The sequence below is a fragment of the Amblyomma maculatum genome, chromosome 6, assembly GCF_055883805.1.
Source record: "Amblyomma maculatum isolate TAMU_Amacu chromosome 6, ASM5588380v1, whole genome shotgun sequence".
NCBI classification, from domain to species: domain Eukaryota; kingdom Metazoa; phylum Arthropoda; class Arachnida; order Ixodida; family Ixodidae; genus Amblyomma; species Amblyomma maculatum.
This window is the reverse complement of record NC_139349.1, coordinates 47,136,941-47,156,351: the sequence shown is the minus strand read 5'-3', so window position 1 is coordinate 47,156,351 and position 19,411 is coordinate 47,136,941. Positions and strand designations below refer to the sequence as shown.

The following is a 19,411-nucleotide window of genomic DNA, read 5'->3' as shown; positions in this document are numbered from 1 at the left end:
GATGCTCGGGCTAATGATTCCAGTCCCTAAACAACGTACGGTCGAAAAACTCTAACAGTCAAAAATATGGCACTGCGTACGTGGCACTCAAAACACCGGAATCACGCTGAATCGCGTGTTAGCCTCGCGAGGTTTAAAGGGCTCACAGAAACGACTGTAAGACACAAAAAAGGCTAAAATGCATCCTCATTCTGTGCCACATGGCAAGCCTTTGAAAAAAAAAAAAAAAAAAAAAAAAAAAAAAAACAAGATTGATAAACTCGATAGAATACTTCAGAGCAGCGACTGGACAGACTTCTCTCTTCCTTCGGGACGCACCAGATTTTAGTATAGTTTGAGTCTTCTCTCGTAGTTACCTCCATAAAGAAAACTCTTAACGCGAACTTGAATGTTTACAAAGGATGGAACCAACTTGTCTTTATACTGGATGAATACATTTATCTATAACTATGCAATTTACCTTTCAGTGTAACAGTTATGTTAAAAGGGCTCAGCAGACAGCCAAGTGATGGGCGAATGTTCTGAATTATGAAGGATAGGATAGCCACTATAGACACAAAGCAGGGATAGTTCAAGGCCACTCGGAAAATATTTATCCGTGTTAGACACTCAACCTTTGCTGCTCGTGTTGTTTAATCTATAACTTGTGCATTTTCGATGTGCGGTGTTCCTGGCTATGTTATACCAATTTTGTTTCCAACCAAATAAGTCGACAAGCATTTATTTCTTTTATTTGTTTTCTTCTTTCACATACAAGAAACTCAAAGCTCACCTGAGGTATCGCCGGAGTACTAGGACGAAGTAGGTGACCTTTCCGTGCTCCTCACTCGATCGTTTAGAAACTGTCATCCACTGCATGAAGCCGCTGCAAATACATCAGAATCGCATGCTCGTTAAACTGACATGCGCATCGTCAGCAGCCATGGACTCAGAAGTGTTTCATCGTGAACAAAGAAAAAAAAAAGTGATAAATAGATACGTCAAGGCATTTTCACACAGTTGTCATTCCTAAAAAAAGAAAAAACAAACGAAAGCATCTTACGGTATGCAGGAGGCATGCTTATCGTGCAGGTGAAATGGTCAATAAAAATAAAACAGAAATATAGAACATGCAGCCTTGAAGCATCTGGTGTTCACTGCTATAATTGCCCTAGTTTTTGCAACAACGAAGAAAGTATGCCAAATAACCGATAAAAGAAAACGTAAAGTTAAACTTGACGAGCTGAATAATTAGTGAAACTAGCGGCGCAGCCAGCTGGTAATCTTCACGACCGTAAGGCCGTTTTTTTGAGGTGCTTTCATGTTTCGACCTAGCGTTTCAAAGAGTTCGCTCCTATATCGCATATGTGAGTGAAGAGTCGCGCTTAACAATGAGCTACCACTAAAGGTAGCTGAGGTTTTCTCGTTGCAAGCACATTCATGCTGCTCTTCCTTCAGCTTGCCAAACATTGGCTTCGTTCCTTTTCTCAACCATTTTCTCACTCGGTGCGCGCACATTCTTCAGCCGGAGCGCGGCAAGAAAACTGAATAAAATGATTGTTTAGACGTACCTCACGGTCATAAATATTCCAACGCTCATGCTTGCGTTCACAATGAATTGTCGTGCAAGGGTTCTTGACATTTTGTACATTTCATTGACGTTGTCTGTGGAGGTAAGAAAAAAAAAAAAGGAACAGATAAAAGAGGCAGCTAAAGGTCGTGAGCTACTAAATCCCACTTTCTCTTATTTTCACTACTGCACTTTTCTTAAGTTTTACCACTTTTCTGTAGTGTCTTTTTTTTTTTTTTTTTGCAGCATATTACAAAGGCTCCGGTTTTGCCTCTGTCCGGATTGCCTGGAATTTCTGCTTGTACTCGCTAAACATTGGCCCATGGCCGAGTCCTCACCCGGGCCCAGACGTTGAAAATGCAGAATTCAAGTCCCTTTACTTTGTAACACCTCGAATAACTGAGACATAGTTTCAATCGCCAGGATGCTTACCAACATTGATTCGCGTCTTTTGCTGCGTCACGAGCGACGGCATTACTGAACGTGGGGTAATTCCTCCTCACTTCCCCTCGCTTCTCCCGTGTGCTTCTTGTGTCTAACCTTTCACTTAATTTTCTATACTTGCCGGCACTGCGCACTTTTTGAGAAATGGCCACTTGTTCAAATTTTCGCTTGCTAGTGCACCGTCCCTGCTTGGCCAACTGCTTGAGTTCAACTTGTTTCGCGTTTTTATTTATTTCTCAAACTGAAAAACCGCCCCTTTTTTTGTAGCTGTGTTATTCGCCGTATCACTTCTCATTTGCCTTATCTATTGGCACCAAGGGACTCTATGAGGATTCCTTAAAGAAGTTGCGGATACTTTCAATTTCCTCAGTCAGCACGTTTCTTTAGATTACCTGTTTAGCTTATCCAGGAAGCAGACGTCTCAGGTCCATACTGAGTCTTTGTATCGGAAATCTAGTCAGGGGTTTCGACACTAGCGTTTTAAAGCGCGGTAAGCACATGTGCATTCAATATGCTGCAAAAACGTTGCTCTTTAAATCACATGCATCAACGCTGTCTTTCTAACTTTGGCTTCACGCTAAAGCGATGCTTGTTTCGTGGTCAGTGAATTGCCGCCTGTGTAATACGCCAGAAATCATAGATCATTGTTTTGTTCCGTATCATAGTGATGTGTTCTTCTAGTACGTATTACACCGAACGCCTAAAAAGGACGTTGAAAACACACTATAGTATTCGGTCTTTATCTGTTGAGAAAAACTGTTGTGCCTTGTTATTTATGTTGATGGGGCTATTCAGTTCGTGGAAGGATCGTATGATAGACCGCCGTGTTGAATCTCCATGATTATATAAGTCTGAAAGCGGTGCGCTTTGGTGTGGGGAGTATATGCTGCCTTAGAATAGCCGCATAGCTGGCTGCCCTATCTTAATGCTTGAGGGCGCTTCCCGGAAATTTGACATTTGCGATGGTAGGGAATTGCTGGGTGTGTGGTGGGTTTGCCTTAAGCAGCCCGGTGGTTTTATACTCGAGCTGTTCGGGTTTTTCCCTTTCGGAGGTTTTCCTGTGCAATAATGGGACAAAGCATAGTGGCAATGGCGCTGTTGCTTAATGCAGAGGCCAGGAAAGCTGCCCTGCGCGCTTCGGCACGAGTCCGAATCCCGCGTTCTCGGCCATACAGTGTTTATATCGTTTATTTGTTATGCGTCCATAACATGATGCGTGACGTTACACTGTGACGCTGGCAGAGTGGCTTCGATGCTTATCGTACCAGGAATCTCCTGTGTGCGACATTTCGCTCTGCGCATGCTCTATACCGTCGCGCATGCGCAGAACACAAGATCGCGCTTCAGCGAATTTCATATAGGCGTCATTGCCTCGCTGGTATTCCGAGAAGATCCCACTGAAACTCTAAGGGATGCAGCCCACGCTGCAAAAATTTAAAGGGCTTCAATGTATACATATAAAATGAAGAGCTCAGTCAGTTGGTGCATATTTGTAGGGATTAAAACCAGCGGAAGGACGCAGACACACAGAGGTATAGACAGTTTCGACGCGAGGCGATGACGAGTGATTCCTCTTTCTAAATAAACGTCAATGCGAACGGTATGCTGAATGGGCCCGTTCTCTGGTTCGCCTCTGCATTGTGAACACAATGCCTACTCTGTCACACAATTTCTGAAGAGCTTCTGCGCACTTGATTGTATACTGGGCTATGGTCGCGGACAACAAACTAACGATGGCAGGACGCCGAGGCTAATCCGAGTCCAAAAGCACACGCAGCATCGTACAAAGGTTTAGACAGGTGCGTGTATTATGTATGCGTGGAAAGCCGTACTCTCCTCACTCGCTTAGATGATCCTTTCGGATAGACAAACTTTATTTAAAACAATGCACACACAAGGAAACGCGTGGCAGCCTCTCACCGATGAGCGATTCGTCCATGTAGATGTGAGTATGAATGGTGACGACCCAAACCAGGGCCAGCACCCGCAAGCCGTTGAAGATATCGAGCCGGTCGCCTTGTCCACCGTCCATGCGGAACGTGGACCGCGCTGCCTCGAGCACGGAGAGCGTCTGGAACTGAGCCAGCATCTTGTTCCCTGACGCTGTCACAGGGAAGGGAGAGGGTGAAGCAAAAAGGTCCCGTTTGCGCGATCCACTTTTGCAACACTGTGCTTGATGAATCCCCGAGCGGCCTTCCTCCGATTGGCACAAAGTTCTCGCTCGCTGACACTAGTTTTGTGCAACTGCATGACGTAAGATAACAACATAGTGATTCGTATTCACAATGGGGTGCCAAGGAGCGAAATAGAGAGAGAAAGGAGAGGGGGCTGACTGACCTTTTTTGCACGAAGAAGACAGTCATAAAGATGAAGAAGAAACAAAAAGTGACTCTTCTGGGCACTTGAGCAAGGGTTCACAGTTCTGTAAGATCTTTTAAATCCATTCAGTCTTGCTGCATCCGAGGCAAGTATTCACACTAATTGTTTTTTTTATTTATTAATTAGTCTTTGTTTTCTTTTAGATTTATCGCGAATGCCCTATTTATTTTTCGACCTCAGTTCTTCACAACTGTAGAGTTGAAGGTCTTAATTTGGGAAAGTGCTCCAGTTCAAAAGTACGTCCAGTTCAAAAGCAACCCAACGACGGCTCGTTTCAGTTCGTAACAAAGAGACGGAAAAGAGAGCACATAAAAAAGAAGCATACGAATCAGTTCATACTACTATTTACTAAGTTTTATAGCTATATCTTCCGGCTGTTATGTCATTTATGTTCACCTGCTTTTTTTTTTTTCATTTTGTTTCTTGTTTATTCTAAATCATCAGTACTGCTTTGTTTTATTCTACTATATTGATCCGCTCTGAAGTAAATGTTTATCTTTTTTCTTACCACTGTCTGCGTCACCGGAAGCCTGATCCATAAAAGTGGGCTTTAGTCGGCTGATGACGTCCAGAGCTGTGGCCAAGACCACCGCAGCAACAAAAGCACCCAGGATGATGCTGTCGTGGAAAGCCAGATGTGAACGCCATATTCTTGAGTCGGCGTCGTATATTCCGACAGCGGGTTTCATTTAATGCACCCGAACGCTCTGGAACCTGCCATTAACCCCTCCTGGGTGTGGTTACGGCGCTCGACTTCTGAAGCCAAGGACGCGGGATCAAGTCCCGACCGCAGCGGCCGCGTTTTCATGGTGGCGAACAGTAAGGCCCCCATCTACTGTGTGTCGTCACTGTACTATAAAGAACACCAGTGGTTAAAGTTTCCTCATCCCTCCGTTAAGGAATCTCCCTTAGTCCGATTTGATATGGGACATTAAACGCTAGAAACCACACTCCAACACTTATAATCTGAATAAAGTTGAGCCGATATACAGAGGGTTGGCTGGACATAATCTTATCATAGGTCTAATTAAAATGCTCTTCTCTGATAAGCTGGCTGGAATGACATAAGGAATCTTCTTTTTATTTATTTTTTTTTTATTTATTAGAACCTCAAGGGCCCCCAGATGGGACATTACATGAGGGGTGGGCGCTTGTACGGGAACTCAGAAAAGGGAACTCAGTTGGTACTTGCACATTAAATGGAGCTAGATATGACAGCATAAAAAGGCGAGGGGAAGTTGGAGAAAACTGTCCTTGTCTTCTTCTTCTTTCTTTTATTGAAGCATTCGCAATAATAAACACATTTCCTGCCAAATTTTGTTATCACTCGTCGCGACGTTTATCGTAGGCTGAAGCGTTGCGACGCCTTTGATATCTCCAGTTTGCTACTCGTCATGGCGGACGATATGAACACCAGAACGTCAGACAACACAAACTAGGATATAACATCGGCTCAAGCCTCGAAGCAGTGCTCTGGGCAGTCACGATGTACATGTCGGTTTCATAACCAATAGCGCATGCTAATTCGCAAGCAAATTCGGGAACGTTTCTTATTCTCTTGCATCATTGCACTTCAGTCCCAGCCATTTTTGTCGCCATTTTTTATTATTTTTATCGCTCTCTTTCTCTCTTTCATGTGCGCTGAATAATAATCCGGAAACTTTAGTCACTTTGATTATAATCGTAACTGTAGTCTCGTTCAGAATGAAATCATGCGCTTAAGACCTTAGGAGCAACAGGGATTAACTAAATGTGCTGTTCAGCCACCCCCTGTACTTTACAGTGTGTATTTCTCTCCGGTCCATCATTGCCTTCAAGCAGTCGGTATCGGAGCTGCCGATTGGCATTTCCCGTCCGTGGCATGAGAGAAGCAATACAAAGAGGTGAAGTAATCGCTGGGATGATGCGGCCGCGCTGAAGAATCACTTCTGCTACTACCCGTCCCATCGACTGTTCAGAGAGGCGTGTTGTGCACTGGGCGGTCATTGCCGGTTCGAAGCGTGACTAGCGGTACCACACTGCACGAACGCTTCACGGCGTGAACCTCGCTTCTGGTTCACACGCGTGAAAAAACCTCACGCATTCACTCTTTCATATAAAATTGAGCATGCTGTGTCATTGAGCAACAGCTGCAAGATCTGTCTAAAGTGATGAATGCATTTGGCTTATTATTGAGTTTTCTAGTATTGTTTCCCATTGTTTATGCTAGCGCCGTGTTAAACAAGTGCTGCGTATTAAAGCGAGCACTGGCAATAATTGGCAGTAAAGAGCGAAACAGACAGAAAGAAAGAAAGAAAGAAAGGAAGAAAGAAGGCATAAGAAAGAAAGAAAGAAAGAAAGAAAGAAAGAAGGAATAAGAAAGAAAGAAAGAAAGAAAGAAAGAAAGAAAAGAAGAATAAGAAAGAAAGAAAGAAAGAAAGAAGGAATAAGAAAGAAAGAAAGAAAGAAAGAAAGAAAGAAAGAAAGAAAGAAAGAAAGAAAGAAAGAAAGAAAGAAAGAAAGAAAGAAAGAAAGAAAGAAGGAATAAGAAAGAAAGAAAGAAAGAAAAGAAAGAAAGAAAGAAAGAAAGAAAGAAAGAAAGAAAGAAGGAATAAGAAAGATAGAAAGAAAGAAAGAAAGAAAGAAAGAAAGAAAGAAGGAATAAGAAAGAAAGAAAGAAAGAAAGAAAGAAAGAAAGAATAAGAAAGAAAGAAAGAAAGAAAGAAAGAAAGAAGGAATAAGAAAGAAAGAAAGAAAGAAAGAAAGAAGGAATAAGGAAGAAAGAAAGAAAGAAAGAAAGAAAGAAAGAATAAGAAAGAAAGGAAGAAAGAAAGAAAGAAAGAAGGAATAAGAAAGAAAGAAAGAAAGAAAGAAAGAAGGAATAAGAAAGAAAGAAAGAAAGAAAGAAAGAAAGAAGGAATAAGAAAGAAAGAAAGAAGGAATAAGAAAGAAAGAAAGAAAGAAAGAAAGAAAGAAAGAAAGAATAAGAAAGAAAGAAAGAAAGGAAGAAAGAAAGAAAGAAAGGAAGAAAGAAAGAAAGAAAGAAGGAATAAGAAAGAAAGAAAGAAAGAAAGAAAGAAAGAAAGAAAGAAAGAAAGAAAGAAAGAAAGAAAGAAGGAATAAGAAAGAAAGAGAGAAAGAAAGAAAGAAAGAAAGAAAGAAAGAAGGAATAAGAAAGAAAGAAAGAAAGAAAGAAAGAAGGAATAAGAAAGAAAGAAAGAAAGAAAGAAGGAATAAGAAAGAAAGAAAGAAAGAAAGAAAGAAAGAAAGAAAGAAAGAAAGAAAGAAGGAATAAGAAAGAAAGAAAGAAAGAAAGAAAGAAAGAAAGAAAGAAGGAATAAGAAAGAAAGAAAGAAAGAAAGAAAGAATAAGAAAGAAAGAAAGAAAGAAAGAAAGAAGGAAGGAATAAGAAAGAAAGAAAGAAAGAAAGAAAGAAAGAAAGAAAGAAAGAAAGAAAGAAAGAAAGAAAGAAAGAAAGAATAAGAAAGAAAGAAAGAAAGAAAGAAAGAAAGAAAGAAAGAAAGAAAGAAAGAAAGAAAGAAAGAAAGAAAGAAAGAAAGAAAGAAAGAAAGAAAGAAGGAATAAGAAAGAAAGAAAGAAAGAAAGAAAGAAAGAAAGAAAGAAGGAAGGAATAAGAAAGAAAGAAAGAAAGAAAGAAAGAAGGAATAAGAAAGAAAGAAAGAAAGAAAGAAAGAAAGAAAGAAAGAAAGAAAGAAGGAATAAGAAAGAAAGAAAGAAAGATAGAAAGAAAGAAAGAAAGAAAGAAAGAAAGAAAGAAACGAAAACAAAAGAGTCAAAAAAAGGAAGGAAACAGTAATTAAGGAACCAAAAGGAAGAAAGCAAGAAAAAAAAAAGAGAAATAGGGAGGGAGGAGAGGACGCGCACGTTGATCGTGCGGCATTTAGGTGTAATTGATCCGCGTATAAGCGCACGAGGTGCGCGGCGTCGTTCGACTCACTCACATGATAAAGACGGACGGCTCCTCGATTGGCTGGTTGTAGTCGCAGAGGTTAACGAAAGTCGACGCATTCCACTCTGAAAGAGCTGCGCAGGCAAGAGAGCCACGTGAGGGGAACTTTGCAAGGGCCGGGCTCGAAGGAGCGCTCATATGAAGAACGGAAATCTGGTCCTGTTGATGGCCTCTTCCGCTTATCTCAGCTAACTCTCAGGGGGGTGAAGAGAGGACACACAAGCGAGGGCAACAAGAAAACACACACACAAAAAAAAAATGGCTACGATTGGGGCTGAATCGTAGACTACTCCAGACGAGAGTATCGTTTTGTCCCTATCCTCCCTAATTCTTTTCTCTCTTTTCTCTTGTTTTCATTTATCGAAAGTAGAAATCTCAGAAATTCGTAATTTTTTCTTTGTAGATGACTTTATATTAAATAATTAACTAACAATTTACTCATTTGTTTATTTATTTCAAGACGCTGCAATTCTATATTGACTCGAGCAGAGAGCCATAGAGCAATAAATTCATTGCTTCCTTTAGATGCGAAAATATAAAAACAGCTGCGCAATATAAATTAGTAGGAACTAAAAATAGACTTGAGCCATCCAAAATATGTTCCGGAAACGTCTTGTTGAGTCCACAAGCCTGAAAAGGTGATTCTGGAAGCATATTACAACTGCAAGTGGACTCAGGGAGAAAACGGCTTTTGAACTGGTTCGGTGGTAAATTGGCTGCTCTTTGTATTCCGTAGTGTGGCTATGTTCGTCTAGCAGTGAAAAATACCTCAATATTGGTCATCATGACGTTTACATATTTCGATAAAATCAAATTTATCCTAGAGCCTACTTTACGAAAAAGGGCTATCCAAGAGAGGCATTGGGGCGACGATATTGCGTGTCGAAGACAACGACTGAGTTTAGGTTAGCAGGACAGGTTTGCAATCCTTAAGCTACCTCACAACTAGACCCCATTAGGCTTATTTACATCACAGGAAGTGCATGCTTGCCTCCGTACAGGGGCGCTGAATGGCTCACTCTTCTATTCTTCGGCGTCCACTTATTATTACCCTTTCTTGGCCTCTGAGCGTATACGCCTGTGTGTACGCGTGCATGCGGCAGGCCTTTTTCTTCATTTAGGCAGGGAAAGTTACTCTCAAAACAGGAAAACAGTCCATGTGCCTTGATTAACCTTCACTGTTACTTACTTTATGTCTCTTCCCATATTTAGTTTGACAACTCTTTTGACAACTACACGCATGAAAATAACAGTGTCATGCCCCCACCGCTAAAAAAACTTGGATGTAGACGAATTCGTGTTATTTTTAAGGGTATTTGGCTGGCATGTGTTGTTTTTAGCACGCAAAATATGCGGACTTATTGCTGCACGCAAACGCCCTGCAAGGTTGCTGAACGTGCATGCACTGCGAAGGGCGAACAAGATTTTCAATAAGATTTATGAGGGATGTGCTCTCATTTAGAGGCAAGAGGTGCTTACGAGTTACCGACTTATCAAATTATAGCAACCAAGGGGGCTGTGAAAAAACTTCCGGCAAGTGCTGAAGAGACTGCTGTATGACGTCTGTGTGTTACCTGGGTTCAGTAATATCGCGATGTCTCCGTCGCTGCACGAAGACGGGAGGCAGGCGCCAATTTTCAGCATGGACTGCTCGAAGGCGAACAACTTCGCTTTCCTTTGCTGCAGCACGAAGTAAACAAATTATACAAGTCAGCTTGAGTGCTACGAGCTGTGCCCGAAGCGAAACGATTCGCAGCATTACGCAACCAGCACGCCTAACGACACATAAGGCGGGCACAATTACCCTTCTGGGCCCAAAAAGACATGAAAAACAAGGTAATTGCAAATTAATCTAGCGCACGTCATTTGCTGATGCATATGCAGCTCTCTAATTAAGCGACCTTAGTGCACTGTCTTGGGAAACACCCAATGGAGCGAACACAGCCTTTATTTATTTATTTATTTATTTATTTATTTATTTATTTATTTATTTATTTATTTATTTATTTATTTATTTATTTATTTATTTATTTATTTATTTATTTATTTATTTATTTATTTATTTATTTATTTATTTATTTATTTATTTATTTATTTATTTATTTATTTATTTATTTATTTACCCTCAGGGCCCGGGGGCATTACAGAGGGGAGTGGGATACATAAAAGTATATGAATGTACGTACAGCAAAGTTACAGAAAAAAATACAGTACAAGTACATAAAAAAACATCCGCAAAAAGAAAAAGGAAAACAAAACTTCACAATGCAGTGGGGATAAGTAAAAACTATGTCAGGAAGTAAAGGGCAAACAACATAGTAACAAGCATAGATACATTCAAAGAAAAACAATGGCTTTGCGAAATGCGTCGTTATCTGTTATACGTGCGATATCATGATGTGTCTAAGAGACTTTTGTTTTTTTGTTTTTGTTCTGTTTTGTTTTGGCTCAGTACAGTGACTGTGTCTTGCAAAGCACGCCGGCAAACCATCATTGGATTCACAATGCGCCACTGTTACCAATTACAATATATCTGAATTGAATTCACACCTTGTTTTGATCGCTGGTTAGTAAAACTAGCAAGAATGTTGTCGTCGCGATTCTTAAGAGCACTGATTTATTTGCCAACCATGACCGCGAACAATAAGGTGTTGAATAAATGTGGGCAAGTGTCGTTGGAGCCGCGCGTCTCATTTCAGCCTTTGCATTTCCTGCTCTTTCAAGTCTCATTTGTTTAGAATATTTAATGAAGGACTACTTTAAAGTGAGATGATGCGGTAACCAACACAGGTCGTTATAAATCATATCTGAATAAGTAATTCTAGTGCTCTTCCTTTGGCGGACAGTTCTTACAACCCTTTCGTCATTTTGATTGGCTCTCTCTGCGGGCTCCAGTGCTTACCACTCTCTTGGCCACTTCTGGGAATTCTGGTAGGCGGGCCGCGTGATACACCACAATAGAGCAGAACTTCTTCCCGACTGGGTCGCCGTTCTTGTCCGTAAGGGCAGCAGCAAAACACTCCTTGTGTGAACCGATCTCCGCCGAAGACCCGTGGAGCATTCCAGTAGGGAACGATCCCTGGGAGTCCAGTACTGCGCCCACAAGATATGCGAACTAAGTGACGGTCGTAATGAAGCAGCTTGCAGCGCAGTGCTGTCGGGTTGATTTAGTGAGCTCACTTCCCACCCCAGAGTGCGTCTCCCAGTGGTCTGTTGACGCTTGAACCTAGCGCGTGAACGGACGAGCGGAACGTTTGAACTGGGGTACACAGCAGTTGAGCAGAACCTTTCGGATGCTTTGAACGGCAATTTTCGGAATAGAAGAGCGCCACAAATATAAGGGTAATGCCGCAGCTCGTAACTCGCCAGCTTTTCGTCTGATGTTACCCTTTACAACTTTTTTACTTGTTTGGCACTTTCCGCGTTGGCAATATCCGTTCGCCGCAAACACACCCGGGCAGATTCCCACTTGATGGCGAAGGCTGTAATAGAGTTTTGAAACTACACGGGCCATATGCGCTCTAGCCTCTAATCCGAACGCGATCTCTTGGAGTATTTGACGCGAATCAGTAGTAATGCGGATTAGAGTAGTTGTCACTAAAGGTGTCGACGAGATCTCTTGCGCCGATTTCATTTCGATAAGGCCACATTTTCTAGTCCAGCTCTCTTGAATTACTGTTTCGTACCCAATGCCAGAAGCACCATCGTCAAATTCTCCTGAGCACCCCGAAATTCGTTGAAAACCTTCCGAGGTGCGCAAATCTCGTTTTCCCTAGTGCACGATAGAAAACGAAACTAAAGCAAATATTTGAACGGATGGGGAAGAAAAGAACAATTATAAGTGCTAACACGAAAGGAAAAGCAAGCGAGCGGAAATGAAAGGAGGGAGTGGCGAAGAGGGACGGGACTGAAGTTATCCGAAGCTTATAAGAAAAAGTTGTCGAGCCAAAGAAAGGAGCCCAGTTCCCTCTGTGCCTTCGATCATGCTAAGCTGCTTAGCGAGCAATTACGTCTCTTGTTTCGCCGAGCGCGCGCCAGCCGCCAGGCAGTCATATAATCTTTACGTAGACGGCTAACACACTCTGTCGCTCAATCATTCATGCTGAAGGAGCCCGTGTAAGCTTGTAAAGAAACGAGGCAGCTTTGGAGCCTTCGCTGTGCGACTCGGTCAGTGCAACGTTATCTGCGTTCTAGAGGAGAGTACGTAAAATATATTCGTGCTTTTGCTTTAGAGAAGAGAATGAAATTGTTTATCCCAATAAAATGAAAATCCTACATTCACCACCTTAGCACAGAAGATTAAATGTCGTTGTTTTCCGCAATGGAAAGATTCCAGGCAATAATATTTTTCACGGCTGCAAATACACTACAGCGTAGCCGATCTGCATACGACGATAACAATCGCCTCAGCATATGCATAACCGTGGCGAATGTGAGTGTCCCGAGAGCGCTGCGCAAAGCGCAAGAAAATAATCATAGGTTCTCCAACAATGGGTGAAGAAACGTGAGTAATCGCAGTAACTCTACCTTTAGTCCCCACATCCAAATTAGTAGGATGATTTTATGGGATAGGTATGTCTGGTTCATATAATCGCACAGAGAGCATTATGCGATTATATTAGCCATGGAAACCAGCATTCTACTATGCAGTGGACCAAAATGTCCAGTTATGCGGACCAACATTCTGTTTTGTGGCCCAGAATTGTACGCTGTTGTAAACCAATCGAATTTACGGGGGTGGGAAGGGGAACAAGGGGAACAAGGGGGGGTATTGTGTGGTTGTTTGAAAAAGTCTTCTACAGTCTGGGGGAACCAAGAAGGTTGGGCCGCTAGTACTCTAAGATTACACGAAAAAATGTTCTATGATTGTGTGAGCCAACAGTGTAGAACAAAATTAAGCTGACCAACACTCGATGGTTATCTTGCGCTTTTGCGAACCAACATTTTACGGTTATGTAAACAGTAGCATTCTACCGCTGTATTACCCACGTGATATTCGTACGAGAGGCCAACATTAATCAGTTATCGGAACTAACTTTTGGAGTAGGTTTTGTAGCACTACGTAAAACGAAATACTACTGTTAGCTGTACGGCAGAAGGGGGGGGGGGGGGGGAGATCTATTTTTAACCGGTAGTTTAGCATGTTTCCGGTAATGACACGGTGCATTGAAGACTACATAAACTTTAAAAGGAGTCATTGTTCAGCTACCATTGTCAGTGTGGAAAATTAAAGAGCACTGCAGAATCTGCATTGGCGTAATGCGAAGGCGCGGATGCTGTTGTTGGTTGCTTCTGGTTGCTTCTAGTAGCTTAACTCACTTCTTGTTTGCCAATTTTAGTCCTTGGTACTTACAAATTGCGCGTCAATCCCATCCTACATCCTTTTTCGGGTCTACTTCCGCTTTCGTGACATCACACCTTCTACGACACATTAATTCATTTCTTTTTTTACCTACTTTAGTCTTTGGCACTTTCAAATTGCGCACCAATCCCTTCCTGTGCCCATTTCCGGCTCTATTTTCGGTTGCGTGACGTCACATCTACTACCGGCACCTCTCTCTCTTTCCGCTTTCACACCCACCTTCCTCCCTTCCCTTACGGCGCGGCGCGCTTCAGGTGTCCAAGGAACAAGCGTGACACATAATGCGCCTTTCCTTTCCTCTGAATCAGTTATTCTAATTACCTGATTAACTTATTGCCCTAATTATATTTTCGGGCACAATATTACGTTACCCTCTATTGATTGACATCACTCATTAACCTCTACCACTTCACAATTACTCACAACTGCTGCGGACACGATTTTGCGGACATGTTCTGCGGACAGAAATCTGTGAATATGGTGAAGTAATGCTTTCGCATTAATATATTGTAATGCCTTTTTCCGCAAATACGCAAAAAAAAGAAGCTTCTAAAGAAAGAAAGAAAGAAAGAAAGAAAGAAAGAAAGAAAGAAAGAAAGAAAGAAAGAAAGAAAGAAAGAAAGAAAGAAAGAAAGAAAGAAAGAAAGAAAGAAAGAAAGAAAGAAAGAAAGAAAGAAAGAAAGAAAGAAAGGAAAAGCCCACGATATAGAGCGCGACTGTCGGTGTTAGGCTCCTCGGGAAATTATTGGAAAACGAAAACTGAAAAAATTATCGCTAACAGGATTAAGGTATGTTGTTCTATTCATTTCATATTCGGTCTGCGTCCGTTTCCTTGGCTGCATCATCGCACAGAAATGGTCACCATAGTGACGAATGCACTTCTTTGTGCATCTGACGTTGATCTGTGAAATACCCTCGGTAAATCCGAGCATTTCATCCGTAGGCGTTTAAACGCTGTGCGGCGCCCCCAGTCGGTCTCTCTCTTTTTTTATTGCCCCGGTATAGAATGTCCTGCCCCCGGGCACATTCGCTCTAGTGAGATGCGATCGCAGCTCGAGTCCTGTCAGAACCAGATGCACTGCGTCCTCGATGTTCGCGCTCCAAAGCTCCAGTCACCGGAATAGCAGCAACACGTGGCGAGTTTGAAGAAACGGAATCGCGGCTCTACACGTTTTACTTGCCACGGGCACTGCCACGGGTACTGACGGCAAAACACCATTTAACGCTTATCCGTGTTTTTTGGAGCCACGTGGAGGGGGGGGGGGGGGGGGGGAGTTTCCAGATGCTTGCCGTTAGGGTCGTTCTTTTTTGTGTGCTTTGCCTCTGCGTTTGTATTTTCTAATTGTATGCGGTCGATAAAAAGCTGCTTAAGTCGGAATTCTTTACGCGAGGAATGTGATAGCATGTGGTACCTGTGCGTTTCGACCCCTCGGTCGAGCCGCGTGTCAAGTTGCTCGCCAAGGCAGGCTTTAGACTTTTCCCCCCATGCAATGTGGAAATACAGAGGGCTGTCATTGACTGCCATAGCGAACAACGCGCATTTTCGAGGATTGTCGAGACTAAAAATGTGCACGCTTGCAGTATTTCGCATGGTATACTTCCGAGCATCAGAAGAAGAATCTTTCCCTGGTTTCGTTGTAACTGCATTTTCCTCTAATTGACAACTATCCTAAATTATTCCTTGCTCTGCTTATGAAGTGTTTACTTAAGCGCTAGAAAAGGATAACATCAACAGATTGGTCATGTGTGCCACTCTAAATTTTCACCGCTGTAATCCTCAAGCACAAGTGTTCAAAATGCTTCAGTGAGTGGTGGCAAAGCTAAGACGCAGCGGCGAGAGGAACAATACAGTACCGCTCACACCGTGTCCTTTTGGTGCTCTAATCACACGTGGCGTCACCAATCAGCGGGGCCAGGCATCCCGCTGAGAGCTACCAATAATTTTGAACTCTTCAGGACTACAAAAAACATCTGTAGCTGATGCTTCGACACTTCAACTCAAGCTCTCACTCCCATAAACCCTTACGCAGTCATCACTGGCAGACATTGTCTTGTCTTAGGCATCCTGCGGGATAACGATAAACCACCCTAACTCTATACTTTGTGTCGCTATCTGATTCGAGTTTGCTTACTCCTCTGTGATTCAGGCTTTTAATGTGGCACAATAATTGCTGAAGTCTCACGTTCTAGACCCGGAGCGTCCCTCTCGACCATGACGTCGATGAACCGCTGCATGTGTGCGCGACACACGAAGTTCACGTCCGTCTGACTGTGCATGCTGGCGTTGAGGCGACGCAGGAATGGCTCCCATTGCGCAGCTTTGAACTTGACCAGGTCCAGCCGCCGACTCGTGATGACGCTGTCGACTGAGAAAAAAAAAAAAAAAAACGAAGAAAACTGTACAAACACTTCAGCGCTGCTTACGTGTGCAAATGCGAAAACATTATTCTTTGTGGCTGCAATGTAACTCTAAATATGCCGATCGAGCGGAGACAGCGAGAAGCATTTGTTAGCACCGAGCGCTCCTCTCCACGCATCTGGTCGCATTCTTGAGGTCTTGGGCTTCTATACTCCGCCGCTGTGCCTATACTCTGAGTCGATGCTTTTGCGGGGCCTGCTACGTGGAGGCATACTTGTGTGCGCGGTTGTTAACTGTTCATAGCCACATTCAACTGGCCGATCCCCATGCTTCCACCTATGGAGCGAAAGCCACGCACTATGTGACCGGTAGTGTGATTCCCTTTTTACTCTTTCTACTCCACTGATGGCACCCCCTCTACTCCTTCTCTTCTGACAGCTCCCGATGAGTTAGTCACGTGGTGTGAGGTCGTTAAAGCATACACATGCAGTTATATATGTCGTTGATTCGAATCCATATCGCAGACTAGGCTAACGTGACTAGCAGATGCATGCTGAATAGAAAGCGAAATGGGAATACGCTAATAGGGTGAGGTGCTGCCCGAAGAAGCAGCAGCCGAATGCCATGGGTGCCTAATCTATACGTGATCTAAAGTTATCATCCCGCTCTCGGTACTCTCGTACTCTGAATATCAAGCTGAAAGAGCTATGTTCTCTCGCCTCCCACTCAATAATGATTTCAGCCTGTCGTGACGACACTCAGGTACTTCGCTGTTGAAACGAACTGCTAGGTGCTTCGTTTGTACTTCGTAGGACACTTCCGCTCAAAACGTTCGTAGCCGCACGCGAGACGTTATCAGCTGTTTTTCCGGGAAAAGAAGTGTAACTTTTGTGTTCTTCGCTGCTGCAACGGCAATTCTGTTTAGTTCCAATGCTGTTAGCATCGACAGCGGACTTTTCTTCGAGCTTATTGTCTCTGCTCAGAAATGCGACTTTATAGAACCGTGACTAACCTGATTATGATAATTATCCAGGGTCTGCCACTATGAGGTACACGTCATAACACCGCATGCTGCATCTGCATGTACAAAACAGTAAATATAACGAATACCAGAGATACTGGATAATTTCGACGCAGTGGCGTTCAATTAGGCTACACAAGGACCGTATTTTAACGAATGTGTCTGTTTCCTTTTCTTTACAGACTACCTCTCCCTATTTCTGTTATTTTTCGAATGACCTTTTCCACATTGGTCATAGATTTTTTCTCCTCGTGTCTGTCTAACCTAGCTTCCTTTCGCTATGTCTCTTCAGGGTTTGTTTGTTTACTTCTGAAGCTTGCGACGAACACAAACGTTAAAACGCCAGCGGTGAACAGGCAGATAACCGACCGTGTGACAGAGTAACAGAGGACAGGTTGGAAGTCAGGAGACGTAGTCCAAGGCGGCAGAGAGGCACGGGAATGTGACAGCGGAGCTCCCGCATCCAGAGTGTGATATGGTCATTTCGAGATCGATGTACGAGGCCCTCTACCCATAGTGGACGCATCTACACATCGCTGGCGATGGCAGTGTATTGAGAAAATAAAAAAATATACCTTCAAGTACCCAGACAAAAATCATTAACTGGCCTGTCTCACGACATACCAGGACAGCAGCACAAAATGTTGTGCTGCACACCGAATTGCTGTCCGAGACAGCAAAGAGTATAGAAACGTTTATTAATCTAGAACCAGTGACAAGTGTCTGACGTGTATCCTGTCATTACAGCCGGATTGAAATTTAGTTCTGGCAGTGCTCTTTTTGTTTTGTTATTCTAAGTCAAACACGACACACATAATTAAGATTCCTCTATTTGCAGAAGTAATTACTCCGCAGGTACATCTAATGCAAACTGATTGAGTGCTTCGTACGCTTTCTCCTCATTTTTGTTTTCCTCGAAGTTCAGTTTGCTCTATTTTAATCCTTATTTCGTGAGCCTCGTTCATTACTATATATATGTAATGTTACGTTCATATATATATATAACTGTGGTCATTGATTTATGTTCGTTTTGTGGAGTACCAGGTGAGAGTCGTAACCTGCATCACCAAATCTATCCGAATGAGCTCAGTAACTTAAACAGCTTTAGAAAATCGCCCAGAGCTTCTAATGAAACATCTCTGGATCATGCGAAGAAACCATGCAGTGTGCACACATTTAGGAGTATAACCAGCTGCGCTGAGTGACTGAGCGGAATCCTGAAATTGTAACAGGTGTGCATCTGTGTCGTCTACCCGGACTACATGTTTCACTCCTTTTACTTTTAGATATTTTTCATTCCGTAGTTTTCATCCTTGTTTCTTTTTTCCAATTTTCGGTATTTTCGTTTTTTATTGTTGTTTTTGTTGCAGGTGTGCGATCGAAGAAGCCAAATGTAAATCATATCTACAATGTTCTGAGCTCGAAGATCAACATTTTCGAACTCGAAATAGTGAGCTTACAGAGCATGACTTCAATCGCGAGCTGAGATTCAGAGTACAGTGAGCAAATAATGGTTATCCGACTTGTCTCATTTGACTGGATCACTGGATTGTAGTCAACAACACTACATCATTTTCAACTGAAGATAGGCACATAGCGGGGGCTCTTTTGTTTTTCAGTTTGCCGTTAACTCTTTCTGTCTTTGCTTGCCTCGTCACATGCGTGCAAGCCGGCTAGTTGTGTCTCAGCCGAACAGCAGTGACATATTGCGACAGCCTCTGGAAGGCATCTCGTACTCGACTATTTTTATCACACTTCTCCTCTCTCATGTACGTCCCCCTCCCCCTTCCCTCCCCTCTCTCTCTGTCTGTCTCCTGTTGTTTTAAACGTTTTCCCGGAAAACGGCTGTGGGTCGCATTCCCGTGTTACAGGAGTGCTCTGCTTGGATCGGTCTGCGAGTGGGTTTGATGCCGACTGTCTCAATACTAAACTGCTTCTGCGTCGGGCGATCGTAAGTTTCCTCTCTTTCTCGTTTATATCACTGAATACGCTTTAGACCGAGTATCTTCAACACAATGTCTGAAATCGGAACCGGAACGACGGCCTTTACAGAGGACGGTTTCAGCGATGACTGATAGCGCCACGGTCAAAATGAAGTCTCCTGGGGCTTCGCAGAGGACGCTGCTATATTTATCAACATTATACCATGTGGTCCTAGTATTGCGCCATAGCGTTGGGTTATATTTTGTAAGCTAGGCAGCGAACACAAACCATGGGAGCGCCAGCAGACGTTTACGATCTTTGAAAGCTGCGAAAAAAGAAAAAAAAAAGTCTTGTAACGCTAATTTTGATCGAATTCTTGGTTTTTTCAGTTCAGCTTTGGGCGTCAGGTTATACAGCAATAAGAC

General features: G+C 42.9%; 2 protein-coding genes across 5 annotated transcripts in view; one reads left to right on the top strand and one right to left on the bottom strand.

The window, feature by feature from the left end:
- The window catches only part of Dgk (diacyl glycerol kinase 1), a 523,491-nt gene that overhangs the window by 316,699 nt on the left and 187,381 nt on the right, over positions 1–19,411 (top strand). The window lies entirely within an intron of this gene.
- On the bottom strand, positions 769–17,526 carry LOC146185664 (nose resistant to fluoxetine protein 6-like). Its single transcript, XM_084605810.1, has 9 exons — positions 17,433–17,526; positions 15,867–16,049; positions 11,224–11,414; positions 9,896–10,001; positions 8,314–8,395; positions 4,881–4,990; positions 3,914–4,096; positions 1,551–1,644; positions 769–865 (listed from the first exon to the last, which is right to left on the bottom strand). Exons 1-9 carry the CDS (start codon positions 17,524–17,526, stop codon positions 769–771), a joined length of 1,140 nt encoding a protein of 379 aa, XP_084461936.1.